Here is a 10,686-nt window from a genome sequence, read left to right as displayed (position 1 = left end):
AACTTGATATATGTGATAAAATATTTTTTATAAAGTGTCTAATTTCAGTTTCTTTGGTATAAGGACTTTTACTGACTGAATCTTGAGTTACTACTGCCATCCAGTGTTAGAATTCATTCTTTTCAAGTTACCCAAATGCACAATCAAGACTGCAGTGTTTTAAACTTAACATAACGCTCTGAATAACATAAAACATAGCAAAACTAATGCTGTTACATGGCACTCATCAGAATTTCAAAATGCAGCAATATCATGAAAATCTCCCAAGTTGTAACTAGTTACTACAAAGGACCTATTTGACTGCCTTTGCTTGAAACATGTGCAGGCAGACTAAGGTGATCCCCAGTGATTTCCTGCCTGTTGGAATTCGTGCCTTTGTGTCAACCTCTCTTCTTGAGCGCTGGTAGGACCTGGGCCTTGCTTCTAGCCAAGAGGAAATGACAAAGGTCAGGGATGTCACAAAAGTCAAGCCCCATGATTATGACACACACAGATATGTGTCTCTGTGTGTTCACCGTGCTAGGAAGCACGGACGAGAGGCTCTTGGCTAGCAGGAGGGGGTGAGTGGCCACGTTGAGGAAGCCCATGACCGGGATCTGCAGGCTGCCTCTAACCACTGGTGTCCTCGCCAACCTGCAGTTAGCCTTCAAATTTGAGGACTTCCTCAGCCAACATGAAAGCTAAAGTTTAGGGCCCTCAGTTAAACAGCCACAAGGAAATAAATTCTGCCAATAACATGAATGATCTTGAGAGCAGATTTTCCCAAATTGAGCTCCAGGATGAGAGCACAGCCAAATGCTTCTATCATAGCCCCAGGGAGATCCTGAGCAGAAAACACAGCTAAGTTGTTCCTGGATCCCAACATTTGGAAATGCTGAGAAAACAAATGTATGTACACGTTGTTTTAAGTATGGATGACTAAGTTTGTGGGAATTTTTAATGTAGCAATCTAGATGGATACAATGTATAAAAATATGGTGCGTTGGATTTTAATGTTGAATCAAAGTATGTCCTTTTGCAGTATTTGAAGAATATGGGTCAATTTTAAAAGTCTTTAAAATTTCTTAATTGCATATCTGATGGTGGTGCTTAACAATCTCTGGTGCCAATTCTCTTGGGTAATTTACCAGTATGAACCCCAGTCAGTATTATAATGTAAATCTACTGAAAAAAATAAAAATCATAAAAGGTAATTTGCTGTTTTTCTTAAAAAAAGTAAGACAATTCTGCATTAATGTTTTTAAGTAGGGAGGATAGGTCTGAAAGATATATATTTCACCATGAAAAAAGTGTATTAAAGTCAGTATTACTTATATAAATTTCACATCAACTGAATAAAAAAATGCCCTTAATTATCCTTGAGGTAATCTTTTTTTAAAAAAAAAATGGATAGGAATATCACTAATCAACATGCTCAATTTCTAGAGATCTCAATTAAAACTCAATATCATATATCATATATGTTCTTAGAAAAATAAATCTGGAATGGCACAGTTCCAAGTTCAGCAGATCAGGGGGTGAGTCACCACCCAGTGTGTGAGTCTCTGTTCAAAAATGGACACTGGAGGCTTAAAATGTCAGCATTCTGCCCTGGGACTCAAGCAGACTTGTCTCCTCAGCAAACCACAGAGCAAATGAACTTGAATGATGTCTGTGGAGTCTATAAGTCCCATGTCAAAGGGTGGAGTGCTGATCCAAGAACCCCTGTACTATTCTCAATTTTCAACCAGGAAAGTATAATGACCTTTGCAAGCATCAAGGCTTCGCTACATTTTGCTTCTCTGTCATTTAATGGAAGCCTGTATGGACTCAGTTCCCACTGGGCAGTGTTCCATTTTGCACAATTCCACTGAGCACAGGAAGGTAATAAAAGAATATACTCGATAGTTTTCTATAGGGTCAAAGCTGGTGGCACTTTCCTGCTATTTCTCAAAAGTGGGACAAGAAAAAGGACATGAGGATGGGGATATCTAGTCTATTTTTGCTTCCGGCATAAGGTTAGTTATCTCTATATGTACTGTATCAATTTCTTGACAAGTTCTAAAACATGTAAGTATGATAATGATGCTAGTTCCTAGTTACTAAGTGCCCACAGAGTACCTGTGTTATGTGCTTTAATCGATACTTAATCCTTAACATAACTCTATGCAACAGGCACTATAACTATACTCAACGGTATGGGTAAGGAACTGGAGGCTTCCAGAAGTTAATAATTGCTGAGCTGAAGTTGAAGTACCTCTATTTTTTATTTTTGTTGTTTAGTTGCTAAGTCATATCTGACTCTTTGTGACCCCATGGACTGTAGCCCGCCAGGCTTCTCTGTCCGTGTGATTTCCCAGGCAAGACTACTGGAATGGGTTGCCATTTTCTTCTCCAGGAGATCTTCCCAACACAGGGATCCAGCCCCAGTCTTCCTCATTGGCAGGCAGATTCTTCACTGAGCCTCCAGGGAAGCCACTATTTTTTTTTTTAGCCCTTATTTTTTAGAGAAATGTTAGATTCACAGCAAAATGAGAAGAAGGTACAGAGATTCCTCATATACTCTCCCCCCATTATAAACATCCTCCACCAGAGTGGTTTATTTATTAATAATGAACCTACAGTGACACATCATTACCAACAAAAGTCCATAGTTTTTATTAGAGGTCATTAGGGCTCCTCTTGACATTACACCTTCTACAGATTTGGATAAACCTAGACTTCCCAGATGGCCCTAGTGGTAAAGAGTCCACCTGCCAACACAGAGGACGCAGGAGACACAGGTTCTATCCCTCGGCTGGGAAGATACTCTGGAGGACAGCATAGCAACCTACTCCAGTATTCTTGCCTGGAGAACTCCATGGACAGAGGAGACTGGCAGGCTATGGTCCATAGGGTCACAAAGAGTCTAACAGGACTGAAGGGAATCATTCAGGGTAGGCTCTTGTCTATTTAAACTGAAGCCCATATTCTTAACTGTAATATTACAGAGGCTCCCAAGGTACCATGGTGCCTGGTTAACAAAAGGACAAAAGGAAAAACAATTGGCACTGTAGCATTCTTACAAACAAACCCATGGTAAACATCCTGGTAATGTTTAATCAAAGCACATTTACATGATATACTACAATTAGTGCAGTGCTTGACCATACAGATTCCCTGTACTCTTCATCACAGTCCTGTTTAAGGTGTTTGGGCACTGCAGTAACCTCACTAAGAATTTGGGCTCTGAGGTCAAACACGTTTAAACACTAGCCCTTAAATTCACTGACCTCACAAGCTCGGGTAAATTAACGTCTTAGCTTCCTAACCTAGGAAATGTGGTAACCATGCCTACTTCACAGAGCAGGTGTGGGACTTGTGTGCCACGAGCCCACCTGCACAGAAAGCACAAGCAATAAACGTTTGCCATCTTGTTTTATGCATGATGAAACAGAGCTCCAGGAGTTAGAGCAGTGGCCACAAAGTAAGGCGTGGCACCCTGTTTCCGACTCCAGGGGCTTTCTCTTTACCCCTTCCATCACCCCAAAGGCATAGGATATTGTTTTTCAACAGACAAGTTTCTCCCCAACCCCTGCCTCTGGGTTCGGCTGAAGGTGCATCTTCTCTAACTCAGCACCTCAAGATGGTAGGAGGGGGCAAAGGAAAAACCGCCTCAGGCGGTTCCTAACGTGGGCTGCACAAACCCAGCCTCCGCCCTCCCTCCCGCAAAAACTACGTCACAAGCCCCCTGCGAATGTTCACTCGGCACCTGTTCCGGCTGGAACCCCACCTCCACGCCCGGGGAGAACGACCTCAACCCCAATTGGCTGTCTCCCGGGGCGACCAAGGATGCGGTGGGCACGCGGGGCCCCTGGCCGGTATTTAAAGGCTGCCGCGGCCCACGCCACCCCAGTCCGGCCCGGACGGCGACGGTGAAGCACCTGGGTTGAGAGGGAGCAGGAAGGTAACGGCGCGACCCCTGCCTCCCCCCGGCCCCAGCCTGCGCATCCACTGAGGCGGGTGTGAGTGGGACCCGGGAGCGGGTCTCACCGCGCGTTGCCCACCCACACCTTCCTCACCCACCATCCTTACCCAGCCCCAGTCCCACCCAACCCGCCTTGGCGAGACAACTCGGGTGCGAAGGATCAGAGATAACGCGGAGAGCGACTGAGCGAGCAGAGAGGCGGGGATCCTTCTGGAGACAAAGGCGTGATCCCAGCGGCGGGCACGTGGTGCTGGGCAGAGAGAAACGAGGCCCTTGAGACCGTCAGATCTGTCCAAACGCGACGACAGCTCCTAGGGCGCTACCGTGTCGACCTCTCGGAGCACCCTGAATCATGACCCAGACCCTCGACACAAAAGAGGATCCTCTTAACCTGGGCGGCGGCTGGGCATCCTCTGCCCCGTTACGCACCTGGTCGTTTGGCCCCCGAAGGCGCAGGGGCGCTCCCGTTTACAGGCGGCGGCCTCGCTACGGCCCCAAGGCCGAATACGAGCCCCCGAGGAAACAGGCGAAGCAGCAATACGGTCCAGGCCCTTGGTTCCAACCACCCTGGCGTCCCTACTGGGCCGTGTATTCTAACTGGGGGCGCTGGAGAGGGCCCTGGTGCCCACCTCCGGCGGGATTCAGGAAGCCCCCGGGCCGGGTGCAAGTGATCCGGGTGTACGGCCTGCATCCGCTCTGCCTTTGCTGCTGCTCCTGCTGCCATGGGCCCTGGAACCCCGGCTGGGCGAGGCCCCCGGGCAGAAAGAAGCGCTGGGGTCGCCGGGGCCGCGGCCTGCGCCGTCACCCTCGCCGCTCCGCCCAGAGGAGCCCTCCGGTGGATCTGAGCACATTGCTGCGGCCGGTCAACCTGTACGGGTGGCGCGCCCCTGGCATGCGGGCGCCGCGCAACACCACGCAGTTCATCATGAACCAGATCTACGAGGACATGCGGCAGCAGGAGAAGCTAGAGCGCCAGCAGGAGGCGCTGCGGGCGCAGCAGGCCCAGGCAGCGAGCACAGCCTCCCCGGAGGGCGCCTTCGGAAACGACGTCCCACCTAGCGGTGGCCAGGAAGACGAGGAGCTGCAAGATACTCTGTACAGCTTTGTGCGGAATCCCTCTCTCGTCTTCAGCCCTGACCCAGATGAGGAAAAGCAGACGGCCACCTCACAGCTGGTGGAGGAGGAAGAGGAAGGGGAGAGAGAAGAGGAGGAGGAGGAGTGGTGTGACGAGGAGGAGTGTGATGGCAAGGAGCTGGAGAGCCAGGAGGAGGACGAAGAGTCAGAGGCCAAAGATGAGGAGGACGAAGAGTCAGAGGCCAAAGATGAGGAGGAGGGCGAAGAGGCTGATTACATGGAGGAGCGGGAGGAGGAAGATGAGGAGGACGAAGCGGAGGAGATAGCAGAGGAAGAAGAGGGGCTGGCGGAGGATGAGCAGACTGAGGAAGAGAATCATTTGCCTCTGGAAATGCCTTTATCATTCCTAGTGGGGGCCGAAGAAGAGAGAGAGAACTTTATGAACTGTACCTATTTAAGCCCCAAACAGGGAATTCCCAAAGTGGCACAGGAAGCTCTCTTCATGGTACAGGACATTAACTGTTAAGACATCAGGAAAGGGATTGAGGAATGCTATGGAACTGATTGAAGGCTAAAATGATTAGCCACTTGTCAAAAACTAATGAAAAAGTGAGTTCCATTAATAAACCTATCATCTTTGGCCATTATAAAACATTTAAAAATTGGTGTGTTGTGTGTATGACTATGGGTGGGGGAGGTAGAGCTTTCAAATATAATTTAACTGGAAATGATTAAAGGCCAAATATTTTATTACTACAGTTTGAATATTTTCATTTGGTGTTTTCTCCTCTAGATGCTTGAGTTTTTTGTTTTTTTTTTAAATAATTCTGGTAATGCTGAAAATGTTTCCTTTTAAACAACTTTATACATCATCTCTACTTAATGAGCTTGGATGAACAGTTATTTTGACTGTTAGATGCCTAAGAAACATGTGCCATGTTTATTAAATGTTCGTCAGTACTTTTAACATGATAGCTGAAACCATTTTAAAATGCCTATTTTAATAATTTAAGATTTTCCACCTTCAGAGTTCATTTTTGAGGGCTGTATTTTGGTAACCCAGTTTGCAGTCTCTTGTGGCATCGCTCATTTATATTCCTTGTTCCACAGTGCTATGGATCTTCCTCAGAAGAACATGAAGTTGCTTCTGTGGAACTGGTTATCTGCCATGGCCTCAGCAATCCATAAATCCATGCATGGAGAGGATTCCCCATGGTCAGAAGTCAACTTGCACACCTAGTTAAAATCTAAGGTAACTGCAAACAATGGAACATAGATTTTGAAGCCTTGTTCCTGGATATATTCCTTGTCATAAGTTCACAGGAATAATAAAAATAGACTTTGCAGAATGAATTTTTTAAAGATGATTGGCCTTTTGGGGGTGGAATATCTTTTTTAAAAATTTTCTTTCCCAATTGTCTTCCTTATAAAGGAGAGTAAAACAAATATGTTTAAGTGCAAGCTTGTGTGAACTAGTTTCTGATGTCTAAACAATTACCTATGGAGAATTCAACATTCAAAATAACAGCTTTTATTCAGACATTTTTAGGAAGTAATACTGTTCTTGGATCCTTGATTCTCATAACTCAATAAAAGTTACAGTCATAGTATATTTCCAAAACTCCCCTAGATGAAGGATTTGAGTCCAGCTTATCAAAAATTACATCTTTTGACAAACTATACTACTAAGTATAGTCTGAACCACCATTCAGTATTTAATGAAAAGAAGACTGTAGGGTCTTCTTTACCTGTAGGGTCATCTCTTACCTGAATGCTGATTTTATTGCAGCTTTTGGGGGTGATAAGCTTAAGCTGTTAAAAAAGATAATAAAATAATTAAAGTGTTGCTGTGCTGCTCAATTCTTATTTTTGAATATCAGACATCTTATTCAGTGGTCAACAGGATGAATGTAAGAAGAAAAACTAACACAAAGATTGTAGGATGATTTTTTAATGACACTAAACAGTCCAAACTACAGCAGTGACTAACCAAACATTTATTATGCTCTTAAGAAATCATTATTTTCTGCAAGATGCAATTTTATGGTGACCTATAAAATTGACCACCCATATACATTTCTAATGCACAGGGAGAAACCAAGAATCCTGCTGCTGATAATGATCAATAAATCCTTACAAGTTACAGTCCAAAATACTTTCTCCAAGATACTCAAGTAATCGCTAAGTTCTCATTAAAGAAACACTTTCATTTAGGACTGAATGAAAGTCCTATCAGTTCACAATCATATCTGGACAGTTCTCAAATTATTCTTACAAAAGATTCCACTTTTACATGACAAACTTCAGCACATGTTAATTGCCTCCACATACATAAGACATTATCCACTAGTCTCTGGGAGGGATGCAAATATGAGCAGTGCTCAAGAGTTCAGTTTGGGAATGATTATTTACCAAATAATTATGGAACTACCAGGATCCAGGGACCACAAACAGTGATTAGGATACAATGGCAAATAAGCAAAATCTCCTTTTGTAGTTTAGTCCAAAGGACAGACACTAAATGAAGTTAGTCAAATCGGCCACTGCCAGAATTCTAAAGGAAGTGCAACACTATGAAAGAATGTGTCACAAGGGAGCCCAAAGAGAGAAGCTGGGAATGTTCACTGTGGGGAGAGGGTGACTTGAGGCTAAAGGTAGAGAGCTGGGAGGAGCTTGGTGCCTTGGAGGAACAGTACAGAAGCACCAGAGTGTCCTGAAGGAGCAGCCAGTGAGAAGTGAGAGAGAAACCGTATTATCCACTCATTTCTGCACTATCCATATCTTCTGAATAGTCCAGCAAAAAAAAAAAAAAAAAAAATGAGAACCTAAGTCATTGGTGAGTCCCTACCTGAGCTTTTTTTTTTTAGCCAGATACTGTGATGGCCCCTGTACTAACCTTGAAGGCTGATATGAAATGATTAAATCATGTCACAGGGTGGGAGGTTTGCACATCCCAGTACACCTATTCCACTTTTCAGAGACCTACCCAACCACTCCCGTGTAATGAAGTGGTCCTGGGCATTGCTGCTCAGCATGACTGGATCACCTTGGAGACGCGCCACACCACTTGATGATTCAAGAGTATCAGCGTTACATATGGCTCAGAATAAACCCCATCTTTAGTTTTAGAGGTAAGTATGCTTGATGAAAATTCACGATTTAAAAAAAAAGTTCTTAAAATCATTTCAAACTTGAGAGGACACAGTGCTAAAGAGCTGCCACTTAGCTGTGTCTTTTAAGTACGGGGTAATATTTGCTTTGTCAACTGTCAGAAAAATGACATTATAAATCATAAGGCCTAGGCTTGATAAAAATTTTTGCTGTCTATTCTCAGGTGTTTTTACACAAGAGATTCTGATATTTTCCTTTCCAGTGACTGACAGCATTTCTTAATTTATCTTCATTACTTTGTCTCCATAGTAACTTAATGGAATTTTTTCCTGTGAAAATATGAGTCCTCTAAGGATGGTAAATACACTTGGCATTTGGAGAGCAACTCTGAATTCTCTGAGAATGGTTTCATAACATTTGCATATGAAGATAAGAGTTATTCCAACATCTTTAGTTTCATTAAAATAAACACTAGAGGTGAAACAACTCAGCTATATCAAACCCACAGAGTCTGGGAAGAAAATGATTCAAATATCACCCTATAGATGTTCTTGGGTCAAGAATAGGATAAGAAAACACAGCTTATTCAGCTTAATTTTTTATTTTAGCAGAATAATAAAATGATATATGCAGCTAAATTACATTTATACAGGTTCACATTAACATAATTGTAATTGAGAATTATTGTTAATATAAATTGGGCTTCCCTGGTGGCTAATATTAATGCTTCTGAATCAATTTGGCCTTGATTATCTGTATATTTAAAGCAAAATCAGCGTATGGCTGTATCTTAACTGTTCTAGTAGTAGCAGTTTCACTTTTAGCCAGTTAATGGAACATAACCTGAGCTCAAGGTCAGCTGATGAAAGGGAAGAGTTTGGGCAACTGTGTTGTCACAGCTGCCTAAGAGACTGGTGATGGGTAGTCTTAGGTCTCTGTTTCCAAAGAAATAGTTATCATACCTTATTACTGCTCACACCAATTTGTTGTTGCTATTCACTCAGTCATGTGACCCCATGGACTGCAGCACACCAGGCTTCCCTGTTCATCACCATATCCCTGAATTTGCTCAAACTCATGTCCATTGAGTCAATAATGCCATCCAACCATCGCCTTCTCTGTCGGCCCCTTCTCCTCTTGCCCTTCACCTTCCCCAGAATCAGGGTCTTTTCCAATGAGTCGGCTCTTTGCATCAGGTGGCCAAAGTATTGGAGCTTCAGCATTAGTCCTTCCAATGAATATTCAGGGTTGATTTCCTTTAGGATTGTTTTGATCTCCTTGCTGTCCAAGGGACTCTCTAGAGTCTTCTCCAACACCACAGTTCAAAAGCATCAATTCTTCAGCTCTTAGACTTCTTTATGGTCCAAAATCCATACATGACTACTGGAAAAACCATAGCTTTGACTATATGGACCTTTTTCAACAAAGTGATATCACATCTACACATGACTACTGGAAAAACCATAGGTTTGACTATATGGACCTTTTTCAACAAAGTGATATCTCTGCTTTTCAATATGCTGTCTAGGTTTGTCATAGCTTTTTTTCCAAAGAGCAAGCGTCTTTTAATTTCATGGCTGCAATCACTGTCCACAGTGAATTTGGAGCCCAAGAAAATAAATTCGGTCACTGTTTACATTATTTCCCCATCTATTTGCCGTGAACTGATGGGACTGGATGCCATGATCTTTGTTTTTTGAATGTTGAGCTTCAAGCCAGCCTTTTCATTCTCCTCTTTCACTTCTTGATGAAATATTTCTCCTTTCTTCACTTTCTGTCCTTAGGGTGGTATCATCTGCATATCTGAGGTTATTGATATTTCTCCCTGCAATCTTGATATACCTACTTGTGATACATCCAGCCCGGTATTTTGCATGATGTACTCTGCATATAAGTTAAATAAGCAGGTGACAATATACAGCCTTGACATATTCCTTCCCCAATTTTGAACACACCTGTTGTGAAGACCAAATAACCTAATATTTATTTCATTATAGACTATAAATCACTGTTAATTATTGTACACAAATCATCTAAATTTATGAACATTGGGTCTAAATTAACAAGGCTCAGGAGATCTCATTGTAGTTTGTTGGACTGAGATATCTAGATAGTTAATATCAACTGAGCTAAACATGAACCAGCTGGTCCTAGAAATTCAATTTTGGCTTCCAGTTATAAGGAATGTGCAAATGCAGTGGTCTGGCACTTTGGTATTGAAACTGTGGTCCATGAACCAGTATTATGGGAACCACCTAATAGCTTTTTAGAAATGTTGCCCAGGCTCCACCCATATCTACTGAGTTGGAATCTGCTTTGTAGAAAGGCGTCTAAGCACACACATGAGAGACCTAGAAGATCTGTGGTTTAGGGGTTTGTGCATTGCAGAGTCCTTTTGGGAATTTAATAATCAAGACTGTGGTTTGTGGGTTCAATACTTCTGTTTTGTTCTACTTGTGTAACCTAAGGCATGTTCCTGAAATTCTGGCTTCTCATTTTCCTCATCTGTAGTATCTACCTCTTGGGATTAAATGAGATTATGATGATTAAATGAG

The 10,686-nt window shown here is 43.1% G+C and overlaps 1 protein-coding gene across 2 annotated transcripts; it reads left to right on the top strand.

The window, feature by feature from the left end:
- Positions 1–548: 548 nt before the first annotated feature.
- On the top strand, positions 549–8,146 carry CCER1 (coiled-coil glutamate rich protein 1). Of its 2 annotated transcripts, none has more exons than XR_011566527.1 (3): positions 549–888; positions 6,131–6,272; positions 7,999–8,146. XR_011566527.1 is itself a non-coding variant. In XM_019960008.2 (3 exons), the coding sequence occupies exon 1, from the start codon at positions 4,299–4,301 to the stop codon at positions 5,544–5,546; it is 1,248 nt and encodes a 415-aa protein (XP_019815567.1). In that variant the 5' UTR covers positions 3,438–4,298; the 3' UTR covers positions 5,547–5,629; positions 6,131–6,272; positions 7,999–8,146. The 2 variants fall into 2 exon arrangements, 1 of the variants encoding a protein (XP_019815567.1); XM_019960008.2 differs by lacking the exon at positions 549–888 and adding an exon at positions 3,438–5,629.
- Positions 8,147–10,686: the final 2,540 nt, after the last annotated feature.

Source organism: Bos indicus, chromosome 5 (genome assembly GCF_029378745.1).
Source record: "Bos indicus isolate NIAB-ARS_2022 breed Sahiwal x Tharparkar chromosome 5, NIAB-ARS_B.indTharparkar_mat_pri_1.0, whole genome shotgun sequence".
Lineage (NCBI taxonomy): Eukaryota > Metazoa > Chordata > Mammalia > Artiodactyla > Bovidae > Bos > Bos indicus.
Note: the sequence above shows the minus strand (reverse complement) of the source record. Positions and strands in the feature narration are given on the sequence as shown.